The sequence below is a fragment of the Haliaeetus leucocephalus genome, unplaced genomic scaffold, assembly GCF_000737465.1.
Source record: "Haliaeetus leucocephalus isolate CR32 unplaced genomic scaffold, Haliaeetus_leucocephalus-4.0 Scaffold730, whole genome shotgun sequence".
In the NCBI taxonomy this organism is placed as follows: Eukaryota; Metazoa; Chordata; class Aves; order Accipitriformes; family Accipitridae; genus Haliaeetus; species Haliaeetus leucocephalus.
The window spans coordinates 2,640,634-2,656,747 of record NW_010973166.1 but is presented as its reverse complement, the minus strand read 5'-3'; the positions used below and the strand labels follow the sequence as shown (position 1 = coordinate 2,656,747).

Below are 16,114 nucleotides of genomic sequence, written 5' to 3'. Positions count from 1 at the left end.
GCGCGGCCGGGGGCGGGGCTGCCGGCGCGGGGCAGGCCGGGAGCCTCCCCCTCCTCCCGGAATGCGCGAGCTTAAAGGGGCGACGCCGGCGGCGGGGTCCGCCCGGAGGAGAAACGCTCGTTTCCCGCCCTCCGCCTGCCTGCGCCGCAGCGGGCGGCTCGGCTGCCGGTGGTCGCGCGGGAGGGGCGACGCCCCCGTGACAGGGCTGGCGGAGGTGGGGGGCGGGAATCTCCCTCGCGGCACCGTTGGCGTTGCCTGTCGCGGGCGGGAGTGCCCCCCCCGCCCCCACCCCCCGCCTCTGCCCTGTCAGGATTGAAGAGAAGCCACCCGGTTCTTTCTTTTAAAGGCTTTTCGGGGGGGGGAGGGATCAAGTTTCTCGAGAAATGTGAGAAAATTGATTGTGCTTTGCCAGCTGGACCGTCCTGAACCTGGTTGGTCTTGTGCCTTTCGAGGGCACAGGCCTGAAAGTGGGTCTGAGGGGCACCCGTGTTGCCACCTCAGCCTCTTTGATTTTTAATGAACTCATTTTGTATCTAAATCCAGATCTCTGCACTGCTTAGAGGCATCAGCTCTGTCAGAGCTGGCCAAAGACTGGGTTACGATTTTTAGCTATCACCTTAAATAAGATCTCCCTGTGACTTCTCAGGTTGAGGAACTGTGCAAAGATTAATTGTGTAAAATCCAGGAATCATGTAAAGCCAAAACTGCTTTTACAGGAGAAAGTGCCTCCAGAAGCCTGCTCAGGAAACAGGAAACTACTCGTCGAGATAGAAATTGATAGGAGAGTCAAGCAAAGGCTTTGTAAACTCGCTGTTGGTTATATTCTGAGGAAGTCTGAATGCAGCCTGTGGCTGAAAGAAAAAATACAGCCTGTTCTGGGAAAAAGATGCACTTTCTTGTTTTAAAGTAAACACATGTATCCTGTAGAAGCTGACCCTTCGCTTCTTGCCTTGAGAGCCTCTGTCAAACTGTTCACAAAGTCCCCACAGCACATACTCCTAAGAAAGCCTGTGGATTTTCCTGCTGCTGGTAGATGTTGTTACTAAGTTTGGTGCTACACATTGGTGCAGTGATTCCTCTTTTTGCCTCCCCAACAGAGTATTTACCTGGCCGTGATGAGATAGCCTCTGTGCTGAGAGTCCCCTGGACACCCCCAGCACCCCCAGAAGGGACGCAGGTGTGTTACAAAGTCATCGCTGCATTGCTGTTGTTCAGGCTGGAGTTACACATGTCCAGCGGAAAGTTTGATTTCTGCCGCTTCCCCCCCTTTTCCTCAGTTTCTGAAAACAAGTCGGCTGCTATGAAAGCGATGCTGACCTGATGCCATCAAGGCAGAAGCTGTGGAAACAGTGTGCTGATGGAGCTTCTCAGGTTCGGTAACAGCCTATCTGATGCCTGCAGTTGAGAGTGGACACGTCAGGGCAGGCAATAAGGAACAAGAGACCAGGAAGCCACATGGAGCAGATTGATGGAAGGGAGGGAGGTATTAGGATGGAGGTGAGAAGGGGGCAAGATCTCTGAGCAGGATCAGAGAGTATTGCCATAAATCCCACTCAGTGGAGCAATGGGATCGTCTGTCCACATGTGGGAGGTTCCCATGGATAATGAGAAAAAAGTTCAGCTTAATGCAAAATTCTGGGGTTTAAAGATATTCAGGTTTAGTATCTAAAAACAATAATTTGCTTGAGCTTTTTAACTAATCATTTCCAACATTTTAAAATATGTGTGTAGGACCATCCTCAACATGAAGCCCTTACATCCTTACATGAAGCCCTTCTGTCATTTCCAGGTTACTAATTCTAACAAAGAAATCCTGGGAAAGAGATATCTGCTGATATTTGCCATCAAAATCCACTTCATACTCGTAACTGCAATTTCATCTTTGACACACGTTTAAAGTACTAGTACAGATAGAGTGATGCAGTCAGATCTCATTCGGTAAACCTGTGCTCATCTAACTAAAACCAGAACTAAACCTCATATCCCGATAAATACATGACCTTTTAATGTCTTACCTGCTGAAATACCCTATCAAAGCATTGCAGTGTATATTCCCCATAAACCCATTTCCTTTCCAACACAGAAAAAAGCATCCTCATGTAAAATAACTATGTCTTAAAAGCACAGAACCCAGATAACTTCTCTAACTTTGCAATGCTTACAGGGGTGAATAATTGTAAATATACCTTGGTCAATAAAAATTCTTACGACTGGAAACTCCCAGGAAGCGGAGTGAGTCATCCTGTGCAGCAGGAGTGGCCTGAAAGGAAGGAAGTACTGTTTGATAGATAGGATGGGCACAACAACGAAACTTTCAGTTAACCATCTGCAAAATAAGAATAATAATTGTGGATAAGGTTTGTGACTATGGTGGGCTTAGCATGGGCATAATGAAACGACGGTGAAAAAATGACATGGCTGCTGCTTCAAAAGCAGGTGCAAGTCTTCAAGCACTTACTGCCCCAAATTGTGCTAATCACAATGAAATCAAGCCTCAAGAAAATTTGCTTTCTATTTAATAAAGAGGTGGTCAGGGAAGAACTTAAATATATAAACTTAACTGTAGACATCAGCATATTATTACTTCAATTCTTTTTTGAAGTACACAGATCAGCTTAAATGAATGAGAACAAGCGGGGAGAGAGTAAGAACAAAGAGAAGAAATGCAAAAAAGGAAAAGCGACATAAAAACCTGAGAGGAAACAGCCTTTATAAAAGCAACTCATACAGGAAATTCTGTCAGCTTTCAGAAGGCCAGAACTCCCAAGGTTGGCAGTCTCTCTCTGTGAATAGACCTCTTCTAGAAAAAAAAAAAAAAGAAGAAGAAAAGCAGGATTTTCTTTCCTTTTGATAATAAAAAAATTGCAACAATGTGGTGCACGCCCACAAGCAATTTGAAATAATAAGAGCACAGTTAGTCTCTGTCCTTCTACAGTAGCTCAATTTAAGTGCTAACACACCTATGCACTAAGACATTTGACCCATTTGGGGCTTATGAGGTCCAGAATGTTTTTAGTAAGCATCAGAGGGCAGCAAGCACTTTGATTTTCAGTCTTCCCATACCGATTTAGCATCAGCATTTGTTCACAGACAAAATTTGAGTGCATACACTAAGGAAAACTGCTCAGAAGTTTCAGACTGTGATAGTGGAGCTTGGTTGCTCAGTGGGTGTCAATTATTAAAACAGGTTGATAAAAGTAACCCCCACAGAGACAAACAACCCACATTTGCTAATTAAAGTAAATAGATAGCTTGAGGATCCCCAAATGAAAACTGCTGCACACCCAAACATTTCATTACAAGTACATATATGTCAGTTTACGCTAAAAAATACAGGACAGAAAAGCCCTGTGCTCACCATCAGCCTTACAGAGTTATCAGCCACCAGACAAGCCACCCAAGCAACTTTAAGAAATGTCACTTGTCACAGTCTGGCTGGTTTGGGCAATGTAAGAAGAAGTTTCCAGCAGTTTCCTGCCCTGCCCTCTGTCACACAGGGGCTTCCCGCAGGCCCTACCACTTTTCTCAGTGGATGCAATCAAAACAACGGTAATTGCAGCAGACATCCACTCCCCGGCCACCCAATAACCAAAAACACTTAAAAGAAAGCAAGCGAGTCAGCAGATTCCCGAAAGAGTCCATGCAAAAGAGTCAAAATTCAGAAAGGCTAGGTGACAAAATTCAGGTGCTTTTACAGGTGGATGCAAAAAGAAATGACACTGCAGTCTCCAGTAGTGCATTGGGGAACACAGAAGAAAAAAACCTGCTCTAAAGCGTTTCTTTTTATGAAGATAAAAGCCAAGCTTTAGGCTTACTTGTTTTTCTGTCTTGGTTGAAAACTTTCTTTTACCAAGTTGGATTAAATATTTTGACTCAGTCCCAGCTGGGATAATCTCTGTCATTCCACTGAAGCATATAAACTACTGCAAATTTAATTGACCAATCCGTCACATCTTTCTAGTGCCCAAAGTGAAATGATCAAAATGCCCCTGGGCTATGCAAGGTGGGATTTCAGTTCCATTCTTACTAGCTGGGTGCTGCTTCAGTCTCAGTGTCAAGGGCAATCATGGCAAAGCTTGGTTTCTCCAGGCAATGGCCTACAGGCATGCCTAAAACCAGAGAGAAAAGATGCACAGAGTTAAAGCTGCTCGCATTTTATTTCAACAGAGATGGAAGAAACTGCAGATGGGGGAATGAGGTTAAGGATCAAACGATCTCTTTCCGCATGCAGTGCAACAAACGCAGCTTAGGACTAATGTTACAAATGCATAAGAAATGCACTTCCATATTAAAATATGGTTTAGAGCCATCCTGTTTAGAGAAGATCTTCTGCAATCAAGGATAGATGTGCAGAGAACATGAATTAGTTTGCTAAATGTCTGAGGTATCCGCTGTCAGTAAAAGTACAGAATAAATCACAGAACCATACTAGTTACTAAATATTCATACCTGTCGTGATTTTACGGGAGCACAAAGTTACTGTAATCTTATAAATAGAACAGAAAAAGAGAGCTACTAGCCATGAAAGCAGAAGGTGTTTCATAAAATGGTTTAAGTTTTACTTTCTTTGTCACTCTTTTGCAGATTATCCTAAATAATTGTGTACAGCAACAATGGGTAGGTGAATAAAAAAGGACCTCTGAACCTGTTCATGAGAGGTAATCTGCTTCTTACAAGTTTCTGCAAACCCAGGAGAAATGAAAGACATAAGCTGATTATTTTATCTCTTTTCTGAAGTGGGTCTGGGATGTATCCTCATTTTCTCTCCTTAATACTGTAATGTTGGGAAGAAATATACTAAAACAAAAACAAAACATGAAAGGATTGTGCAGCTTTTCATCTTCCTATCGTGGATTTAAACACAGCCCATCCTTTTAACCAAAAACCATTTTGGTTAATGGGTGTCTGGTGTTGTATATGAAATGAATTCGTAATCTTTGATTCCTAGCAGATAAGATTTTTATCTTTTATCTTTACTCCCTCTTTTTATTCTGCGGTGTAGTCCTGTGCTGAATTTAAGCAACCACATCTTGCAGCCTACGTTAGACCGTGGCAGTAACATCATAAGGACCCAAGCCAGCCCTAACTATGCTTCCTTCTCCTCTTCCAGACTTCCACTCGCCTGTCCAATACCACCAGGAACAGCTGCCTTTGTAAAGCCCACCGATGAGGGCATTGGGAAAAGGACATGCATGGATGGGTGCACTCAGCCTTGAAACATCCAGTGGGCTTCTTGGGGATGAGATGTTCCTCAGCACTTCTCTTCTTCCCTTCTAGCACTCCCATTCTCAATCAGTACATCAGCAGTGCACTGCACAGATGAAAGTGTGCCAGAAGAATTGATTAAATATTTTTCTGTATGGTATTACATCTGTAGTATAGAGACACTAAATTCACTGAGAATAGTCTCAGGCTCAGTGCCACCTTCATCCTTGCACTACAGGGTCCACTGATGGATGCTCTGCCACCAAAAAATTCCAGCAATATTTAGGTTTCTGATGCGCTGATGAAGTTCTCTCTGTAAAGAGCAGGACTTGTTTACCCAGATCCATTTGGATAATGTCTGAGCCCTCTTCTTCACTGACTTGCATAGCTATGCAAATCCTTCACATGCATGAGCTGGGGCTGTTTACACTAACTGTAAAACATTCCCAGTAGAACTATCTTCCAAGCGTGATAAAATGCCATCCCAGAAAGTAGTGTGTGTGTTGGGGGTGGTCGTAGGTATCTCACCATGAAGGGTGTTGACCCGTGTGACCACAATGAAGTTGTTTAACAAATATCCTTCCTGACCTTCCAGCAGAATTCCCAAGATTGTTTTCAACAGAGCTGGATACCTTCTTTTGTCCAGTGCTAACAGAGCTGAAATTTTCTTCCCAGTTAGTTTCTAACTATCATTTATGGTCACAACCTCTTTTTTCGTAGCACAGTCTGCCAATCGGTCTTGCCATGAACATTATTTTATTAATAGTAAATTGTGTTGCTGTTTTATCAGTTGTAAAACCCTTCTTTTCTTCATACAAGATGGCTATTGAGAGCAACCTTGATTCAAGTGTCTCCCTCACTATAAGAGCTCACCTTTGTAAGTGTAATGTTCTTTAAGCAGTTTTTATGAACTTTCCTTTGCTTGTCAAAAACAAAAAAAAGCACAGTCTCTAGGAAACTCCATCTTCTTTTTCCTTTCTAGATCTTCCTTTTTCCTGTAAAAGCTGCAACGCTTTGTATGCTGTATGCCTTTAGCCTAAAGTCTTTCTTAGGCATTGAACTCATGGTTTAAGACTTGCAGAAAAATCGGTGTGTAATTTGGAGATGTAGTGTAGGTAGCATTTGTGTATGGTCATACATAAAAGAAGGAAGAGGGAACTAATGATTTCCTTCTGCTCTACAGTTTGATTGCTATAGCTTGCTAGCCATATTTTAGCCATTTCTAGCCATAACAACCCAAACTAGACAGGTTAGATGCAGAAAATAACTGGAAAGAAATCAAAAGGGATACTGGCTTATTAGCTGACAAGCCTCACCAAGCATTGGAGAGGGTTATTTTAAAAACTGTGGACAAAAGTCCTAGCAGACTCGAATCCACTTGGACTGCTTCCAGAAGGAAATCTCATCACAGGAAGTACATGTTTCCCAATCACCCAAGGTCAGATCAACCATCTAATGGAGAGGACCTTCAAGGAAACATTCAAGGCCAGGTTGGATGGAGCTCTGAGCAACCTGATCTAGTTGAAGATGTCCCTGCTCATTGCAGGGGAGTTGGACCAGATGACCTTTAAAGGTCCCTTCCAACTCAAACCATTCTATGATTCTATGATTCCATGACAGAGTTTGCATGAGCAGAGCTCATGTTTCTCCTGCTAAACAAATAGTTTGTCTTGACAAGCAAACTGCAGTTTGATTTGTTGTTATGCCAGAAGAGTTAAACGTGGATGCCCAGCTGGAGGATGGCAACACCAGCATGTAATTTTGGGATCTGGAGATTCACTGATCTCCCCCAACTGCTTGTTCTTCCCCCTAAAGATCCTCAGCAACTTGTCTGTGCTCCCCCATGGAACTGAGCTGAGGCAGAGCTGCTTCTTCATCGCATGACTTGGAGCATACAGTGAATGGTGAGGAGCTACAAGAAGTCTGACCTACAGAGCTGTCTTTGGGATACATAACCATGCCTGTTCTTGGCCATCTGTCAGCATGCCCCATCTCTAGTCTTGGTGCCCTAAAGCTCACTATGTTCTCCCCTGCATTGCCTGTGCCTCTGTTGATGGTCAGATGATGACCAGTTGAGAGGACAGAAGAGACATTCTCTGTACTCAAAGTCCCCCTTCCACCAAAGACCAAATAGACAAAAGAAGCAATTCAGGGAAAATATGTTCAGCCTCTGTAGCCAAGAAGCAAAAAAAAAAAATAATACTTGGAATGAACAGAATCTTCTGAAAATATAGCTATTAAGCTCTACAGAGTATCTGCAAAGCTACAAAGCATGTATGAACTACAGTTTTCAGAGGTTTGTAACTCAGCCATCTTTAGGTAGATGTTTGCAGGAACACTGAAAGCTTATTTTTTACATCAAGACCATTCCCCTGTCAAACATCAGTCCCTTAGAGTATCACTGTGAAATACATACAGTGGCTTTGATATAAATTGCACACTGTACTATTCCCTAACATCTTTCTTTGATCCAAATCACTCGTAGCTGAAAATGAACATAAAAACCCAACAACCATAAGGATAATGAAACGTGGACCACATGCGGTTTCAGTGGAAAAAAAAGAGTCAGTTTTGCAAAATTACAAACAGCAGAAAAGTCAAGGTTGAAAACGCTAACTGTTTGACAATGCTACTAGCTTTCTTTACAGTAAAATAAGGAACACTGATTTTGTTTTAGCAGAAAAGAGGGCATGGTCTAGCCGTTTGACCTTCCAGTCAGCATCACCACTGTGATGCTGACTTTTTTCACATTCCTTGGCAGAGCATTTAAACACTGTATCCTCCTTCCCTCCTGACTATAAAAGCATCTACTACCTATCCATTAACACATCAGGGACTTGTGGGAAGGAGGATACAGTCTGCGGAGGCTAGAGGTTGTGGCCGGTGCTGTGTCTACCCTACCAAGCCCTCAGCTAAAGAAGAGGGCAAGCCACAGTTTCCTGGGAGTGTTAAGTCTTATGACCTTGCAGTCATAAGTGGAACAGGGAAGAATATAAATGTGCAAGACCATTCCCTGGTTGTTCAGTCATCCATGGGTATCACGGGACTGGAAGATACCTTAATTTTGCAGGGACTAGGAATTAATCCTGATCCATAAGGGAGAGTGTTTGAACCTCATTCACTGGGAACAACTGAATTACTGTTTCCTTCTGTGTCCATAATTTTTTGAATAGAAGAGAATTTATCCTCCTAGTTTGAAGCATGCAAAATGCTGTGTAAAGACTCACACTGCTACTTACGGATTATCGAAGCAAAGAGAAATTTAAGGTTGTTAGGGAAGGAAATGACATTTTTAAACTCATCAGTGGATACCATAAACAATGGAAAAATATCTAAAATACCTTCTAAATAGACTATTTCCTGTTAAATGTCTCCTGCTACCTAAGGAGATTTGAAAATGTATTAAAATAAGAACTCAGTAAGCAAGAAAAAAACATTGTCTTCATAGCTGTAAGCTGCATTTTGCTTGCTGGCAACCCTAACATACTACCCACATTTTCATCCCTGCCACTCAGTTCATGGAAGTATCAGAAAGACAAAGTCAAGTGTTCAGAAAAATGCAGTGACTGAGAAGGGGTGGGAAATTCTAAGACCTGTATCCTGTTCTTTTACTTGTCAGATCTTTAATGAATAGGAAATCTGTAGTCTCTTCAACTTTTACTTATTTCTTCCATTTTGGAGCTCAGGAAAATTATTGCACCAGACAATTTAATTACATTAAAAGCATTTATCTGAGTAGATCAACTGCAACATTTATCTGACAATTCATTTTTGATACGTTAATTTACCTCCAGCTATAAGCATATTGTTTTAAAATCATATGAAGAAGTTAAAATCAAGATTTAGCATACTGATTTATTAAACAGTGAATCATAATTGTTTGCGATGGGGTTAACTTACAGTAAGCACCAGGAGAGGGTGCAGAGGACAGGCTACATCTTCATGTGATGGTAATGTCAGTCCCTCCTGCTCCTGTTTTCTCGCAAAGATTCAGATGCCTGTCAGTGAAGGACTGTTCTATTTTAACTAGCATTGAAATGACATTAGAGATTTAGATACCAGAGCATGCTTCTCAAAAGTTATTTCTTATACAATTTTAAATGACAGAATGCTTTTTAAAATTGCACCTCATTGTGACTGCCCGGTGTTTTTTTAACCTAGAATGTAGTTTTTGTTGGTTCACTTTTTGGCTTGAGTCATTCTCAAAACACATTTCACACCTCCCCATCAGCCACTGGCTTGTGGCAACCGAGTTTTTGCCACCCAAACTGTTTAACTTCAAAGGTTAAGAAAACAAAAAGGCTCCAGAACATAAACATCTTTATATAGTAATACATACCTAGCATACCATTTTCATCAACGCTTCAGTGCAGCTCCCAAAGCTCTAAAATAGTATCTGAAATTTTATACGTGTTTATTCACTCCCGCATTTTCATATATTTAAAACTAAGAAGTGTCCCTGGATATGTACATTAGTAGGGAAGGCTGCCTTACTGAATGTTACTGATTTACCAGACACCACTGGATACCATTTTTATGAATTATATACCCTTGTTTGAGGGCTTTACAAACCCACAGACATATTTAGCTTCTCTTTCATTTTGCCAAACCATCTGCATTTCTTCTTACAATGAAGTTGGTTGCATAATGGGTAAATTGGATTTAATGAGTTTTGCCAGATGGGTATCCCTTCGGGGTACTCCCTTCCAATTCATTTACGCAAATATAAACTTAATTCCCCACACAATACCTGAAAGCATGGTAAGCTTCCAGATAATCATTAAGAGTTCTTTTCAGCTCGCCTTAATTTGGGAAAATACTTAAAGCTGTTTTCTTTTTTTTTGCCCCACCTTGTGTTTATGTCTTCCAGCCATTCCTTGCCCTCCCTGGATGTGAGGCTCTAAGTCTCAAAGGAGCCAAGCTGCAGGAGACTTTCCTGGTATCCTGTAGAAAAAGTTAGGCTTGAAAGCTTTCACTTGTATTTACCTCATGTTCAGCTCAACTGTGGACAAGTACAGGTGCCCACAGTTTTAACAAATTCCATCTCTCAGGACAAGAGACAATAACAACTCTTCACTCACTGAAGCCACATGGCCAGGTCCCAGTTTAGCAACATCTGGCTTTCCAAACAGAGAAAAAAGAATGAATAACACTGCTTAAACAGAGGACACATAACTTCATTAGTCCCCTGAAGCGTACAACAGACAGTTAGCATTTTTCTCATACTGAACCCAAGTACACATGGTCACGTTTCCTTCCAGGTCGCAGTTGGGACGGCAGATGTTCTCCCAGCATGTTATTCTCCTTGCATCCTGCGGTCAGGATTGCCAATTTATTCAGATTCCAGAGGATAAACAGGAGTTATCTCAATGAAGCAATTGTTCATCCCGCTACAAATTACATGAGATAATTTTGCAGGCTTCTCTTGGATTCCTGCCTCAGGGGAGCTAAAATGTGAAGGGGTGAGGAGCAGACCTCATGGCACAAAGCAAGAGGTGCTTGCACTTGCTTTCAGTAAAGATGACTCCTGCTGTCCTTCATGGCTGGAAGGGCACTGGAAAAAACATTTCATAGTCATTGTTAGGTCATTAACATGCCATTAATTTTTAATTTTTTTTGCTATATATTTTGGGCATTTGGGGACTCACCAATGCTAGTTCTCTATAAACTAATTTGTGTGATCAACAACAGCTAAATTCAATCTTCTTTGTTAGATAAGACACATACAGGTTTATCCTGAGACATTACAAAACAATTTTGCTAGGGTTGTAATAAAAAGAAAAAACTTGATTAAATGTACTGATAACAGCTGATATTGTTCAGCTGAATATCTTGAGTAATGAAAATTCAGCATTTGTTATAGAATATAGCAACTTAGAAAAGGGAAAAAAGATGAGCTGATAGATAGGCTGTTATCGAAGACAGTGCTGTGCTTACCACCCTTGTGCTGTTTGGAACTGGACAGAAAGATTTCCAGTCTTCACAACAAGGTCAGATAGCCAGTGGTCTTATTCTGCTGTTGCCCCAGCCTGAACTGTAATGGTCTTTCAAACTATGGCACCATATAGGAAAAGACTCTTCCAAGCATGTTACAGTTTCTGTAGCTGTACACCATAACTTCATGCATTTTACATGTTTCCTGGAGCTTGTGGAGTTGGAAATCTCCAGTGAATGGCTGGTTTGAAGAAAGGTAACCAGGGATGGCATGTTACCTTGTTAGGTATGTGCAGACCTGGAGCCATCAAGACGCAGACCCTGCCTTTGTACCAGTCTTGAAATAGTGAGATGCCACCTGGTTAATACAACAGCAGAGCAGCAGAAGAGAGAGTCTATAGGCAGAGGGTGCCAGTGATGCAATGGATAAATACCTTTTGGAAAAACTGAAGATGAAAGAAATCAACAGGCTTGGGATCTGTGAGACTAAACCAGAACGTTTCATCACCAGTTCAGAAGATTTAATTACACCTTCTGTTGGAATACTTGTCAAGATAACTTCTCTGGTGATCTATTTCGTGTATCCTTGATGCTACCCATGATGATATGTATCCTGACGATCCATGAAAACTCATGTTAAATACAGTAGGCTAATGACCTATATAGTGTATTTAATATAACAGAATTTCACCAAGGGTCTCTCTCAGTGAAGGAAGTTATCTTTCCATGGGATAAAATGAGCATTACTAAGCACAGCGTATTGTGATTAGAGATATTTTTTTTCTTAGAAAGACAACTAATGTTCTCTTTTAAGACTTCTGTTATGTAAACACTTTCAGTTCAAGATTAAGTTCCCAGCCTTCTCTTGAATAAGCTAACTAGGCTGAAGTCTTTTTGTTAGACCTATTTTTGGCCTTGGATACTTTATGATCACTTTGAACTCTCTCCAAATTTTTAACACTGTAAAAATGCTGGATGTGAGAACTGGGTACATTTTAGAAGTAATCCTTCCCTTAGCATATGCAAAAATAATATAAATGTTTTCATACACACATGTCTTTTCAGCCACCATGTGTTCACATCTTTTGGTTCATTTATTTATTTACAGTGATTTTAAAGTCCTCCTCAGAGATAGCTTTCTACATAGTTGGCTGTGCAGATCTGGTTTTACTAAACTTACTTTCCTGACAAAGATCATTTACTTGGAACAAAACAAACCAGACCTGAGTCTATAGTTAAGTTTACCGTAACTCCTCCTCCACTGGTCTCTTTGGGAGAGTCTCCACTCAGAGTTTGAACGTCACCTTTACTGAGGCTGAACCTGGAAAGTTTCAGTCTGAAAACAAAGGCTCCATCAAAGCTGGAAGCAACTCAAAATAAGTTATATAGTGTGGGAAAGCTAAGGAAGCTACTTGCATTGTTTAGACAACTTTGAATATATGAGTCACAGGCAATGAGGAAAGGAACCATCCTTTAAAATGTAAATTCAGAAATCAGCATTTGGGACAGCTTAAATAAGCTTTTGTTGCTTGCTTGTAGATGTTGGTTACTATAGCTACCTGATGTAGCCTTTATTTTTAATATATATTGCACATAGACTAAAAATATTCCGCCAAGAAAGAATTACAGGAGGATAAGATGCTATTCTCATAAATACTGATTTTTAGTTTAATATTATAGACCATTTATTTAAGTAGCTTTGTGAGTTGAATCACAAGATCATACAGCTACGTCTGTCTCTGTAGTTCTTTCTGTGTATGATGAAGCTAATGTAAAGAGGTACTGACATATGTAGCCTTTTGTCTAGATTAGGTTACCTGCAAACTGCCTCAGAGTTCATCGTGTCAGCTCAACGCCTCTGTATCTTTTGCGGAACCATTTTCCCTTCATTTTGAAAATATAACAAGAGAGCTGGTTGATAATATTCTGGAGGAATTGGAGCTTTGCGTAATGTTGCTGGAAGCCTGGCCTGGAGAGGGACAGGGTGATGCTGGATTTGAATTGCCCAGGCGTTGGAAGTTGCAAGGCATTTAGCTTTTTGCACTATTTTGCCATTCACAGATGATACAACATCAACTGATGAGCTGTATCCATAGCAGAAATATTTTAAAGTGTACTTGGTTTTGGTAATGGTATAAGAGGAATCTTATACCATACATAGAAAACTTGAATCTAAAATGCAGTAAGACTGAACATGTATTTTGAGTAAATCTATGTCATATTGCTAGGAAGGTTGTCTGGCTGAGCTGACCTCGCATAGAAATGTTTATCAGCTTCTAGTTGCCCCATCCTTGGCTCTGGTACTTGGTGTCCTCCCACCTTATTCTTGTCACTTCCAGAGGCATTGTTCCTTGTTGCTTTACTGTTCTCAGTGCACGGCATTTTTAAGGCTATAGCAATTTATCTCGAGAGCTGACAGGACATTTTAAAACTTCTTTTTGGTCAAAAATGTCAAGTAGCCAACATTGGTATGGATCCTGATGACTCTTGTGATTGAGAACCACCTGAGGAGGTAAGGTTGTTGCAACATTGTCTTTCTTCCCAGTGATAAATTTAAAGTGACACTTTTAAAGCAATCAGTTTGAATCCCAGAGATTTTTCTTTGGAAAAAATTTAAGACTAAATTGTTTGAAAACTTTGTTGAGTAAATGCAATTTGGAACACTAAAAGACAAAACTCTGAGTTTTGAAAAATTTAGTCTTGGACTTGTCCTGTGTGAGGGAAGAAAAAAAAATCTTAATCTGAAGCTCTCGAGAGTCTGCAAACAGGAAAATGCTTTCACATTTAGCTGTTGATTTGTTTTGCTTCATTTTTGGTGCCTCACCCTTAGAATAAAGATTATTAAATGGCAGTCTGCAATTTGTAAACAGACTTTTCTCCTAATGGTTTGACTTTGTTTTTCTCACTTTATATATTATAGCCTACTCCAAAAATTTCAAAGACCCTTAACAGCAGAGTAGGTGAGGGCCATACGAGCATGCAACTAGAGGAACTAGTGAACGTGTGATTCCCAGCAGAGAATGGCAACATTCATTTCCACAGCGGGTTTCGTATCTGTTGAAGTCTTTCTTGTTAACAGTATTAAAAGTATCATATGTAGAAATCGTCTTCAGGATGTTAAAAGATTATCATGTTATCGCCAAGAGCAAGCATGCAGTATCTGCTTCCAAACAAATGCAATAACTGCTTGCTTTTAAATCAGCACAAGATTGCCTCTTTCAGCTTTATTAATATGTTTAATGTTAGTGAGACGGTTGTTGCTGTTTCAGGGGCTGTTTACTGTGAATATTGGAAACAAACTGATATTAAAGCTAGAGTCTAGCTCTGATTCTCCCACTGTCTGATTATGATGATGATCCTTTTTCATAAGCATATACAGAGGAACATCTTTCTGCATGATTTGTCCTAATTTACGTAAAACCAAGATCAATGTGTGTTGCTCCTTCAACTTCTACCTAATATCCACGTCCTCCTATGGGTATCAGATGCTTTGTGAACCATTAACCACTGTAATCACGTGAACACAGGTGCTCCTATGAAAAACAAGAGAAGCCCTTGGGAAGCAAACTTCTGTGATAACTGCTGCATCAGAGATGCTGCCAAGGCTGACAGCCTCTCCAGTGCCTCTCCTGGGCTGAAAAAGTTGGAAGTTTCTTAGTGAGCCCTCCAATAGGCACGTTTTTCTCTCCACTGTGGGAAGGATTGGTGCAGGATGAAGATGCTGACCCACTGGTGTCTATTTTTGGTCTGTTCCTTTTGGTCAGTGTGGCTTAACCCAGCTGTTATTTCATTGCACTTGCTCATCGTCTTTTTTATCAGCGTAGCAGAGCCACCCAGCTTCTGTTGGGCTAATAAAAATGCATCTCTCCTACCCAAGTGCACCAGGGCAGCTGGCCTCTACAAAGGTGTGGTATTTTTTTTAACCCCTCTTCTCTTTCTCTTCTTTTGTGGCAGACTGCTGCCTTGCCCAAACGATGAGCAAAGCCAAACTCCATTCCAGAAGCATTGCTGAGTCTCTGGCTAGTCCTGTGAGCAGCCTGCCAGCTCCACTGGCCAAACTAAATGTCTGCATTAGCCCTAAGGGAGGAGGATGAACCATTTTATGGCAGCTGTAAAAGGTCATATAGTAAACACCAGTGCTACTGCTCATCTGTTGTCCCAGCTGATCCAAGTAGTTTGGATGTGTGTGTGGGATGCACGTGAGCAAGCAGTTCAAAGTTCTCTCCTGGCTCTTCAAGATTCAGGTTACAAACTAGAGAATTAGCAAAACTTAGTTGATTAATTTGGGCTTGTTCTATCTAGTTTGAGAGTGGTCGTTCAAATGAAATGGGTCTCAAGACCTATAACACTTGAAAACCTTTGTCTTAAAATACACATTCTGCCTTTTCTGCATAAATCTGTGCAAGGTCCGGGGCTTTTTGGCCTTGTTTGTTTGTTTGTTTGTAAGCATGGGGACATTCCAAGAGATTATCATTTCAATCATTTATCAGCAGTCCTGGCTAGCCAGGGAGATCCCAGTTGACTGGAAGTTAGCGAATGTGACACCCACCTACAGGAAGGGCCAGAAGGAGGATCCGGGGAACTACAGGCCTGTCAGTCCAACCTCGGTGCCAGTGAAGGTTATGGAGCGGATCATCTTGAGTGCCATCACATGGCACATACAGGACAACCAGGTGGTCAGGCCCAGTCAGCATGGGGTTATGAAAGGCAGGTCCTGCTTGACCAACCTGATCTCCTTCTATGACAAGGTGACTCGCTTAGTGGAAGAGGGGAAGGCTGTGGACGTTGTCAACCCAGACTTCAGTAAAACTTTTGACACCATTTCCCACAGCATTCACCCAGAGAAACAGGCTGCTCACTGCTTGGATGGGCATACTCTTCAATGGGTAAAAGCTGGCTGGATGGCCGAGCCCAAAGTGTGGTGGTGAAAGGAGTTAAATCCAGTTGGTGGCTGGTCACAAGTGGTGTTCCCCAG

The 16,114-nt window shown here is 41.4% G+C and overlaps 1 protein-coding gene across 1 annotated transcript in view; it reads left to right on the top strand.

The window, feature by feature from the left end:
- Nucleotides 1-61: 61 nt before the first annotated feature.
- The window catches only part of SHCBP1L (SHC SH2-domain binding protein 1-like), a 25,243-nt gene continuing 9,190 nt past the window's right edge, over nucleotides 62-16,114 (top strand). The window contains exons 1-4 of the mRNA XM_010580728.1: nucleotides 62-214; nucleotides 11,541-11,705; nucleotides 12,952-13,123; nucleotides 14,219-14,295. Coding sequence (XP_010579030.1) covers nucleotides 62-214; nucleotides 11,541-11,705; nucleotides 12,952-13,123; nucleotides 14,219-14,295 — 567 coding nt within the window. The remainder of the gene's footprint in view (nucleotides 215-11,540; nucleotides 11,706-12,951; nucleotides 13,124-14,218; nucleotides 14,296-16,114) is intronic.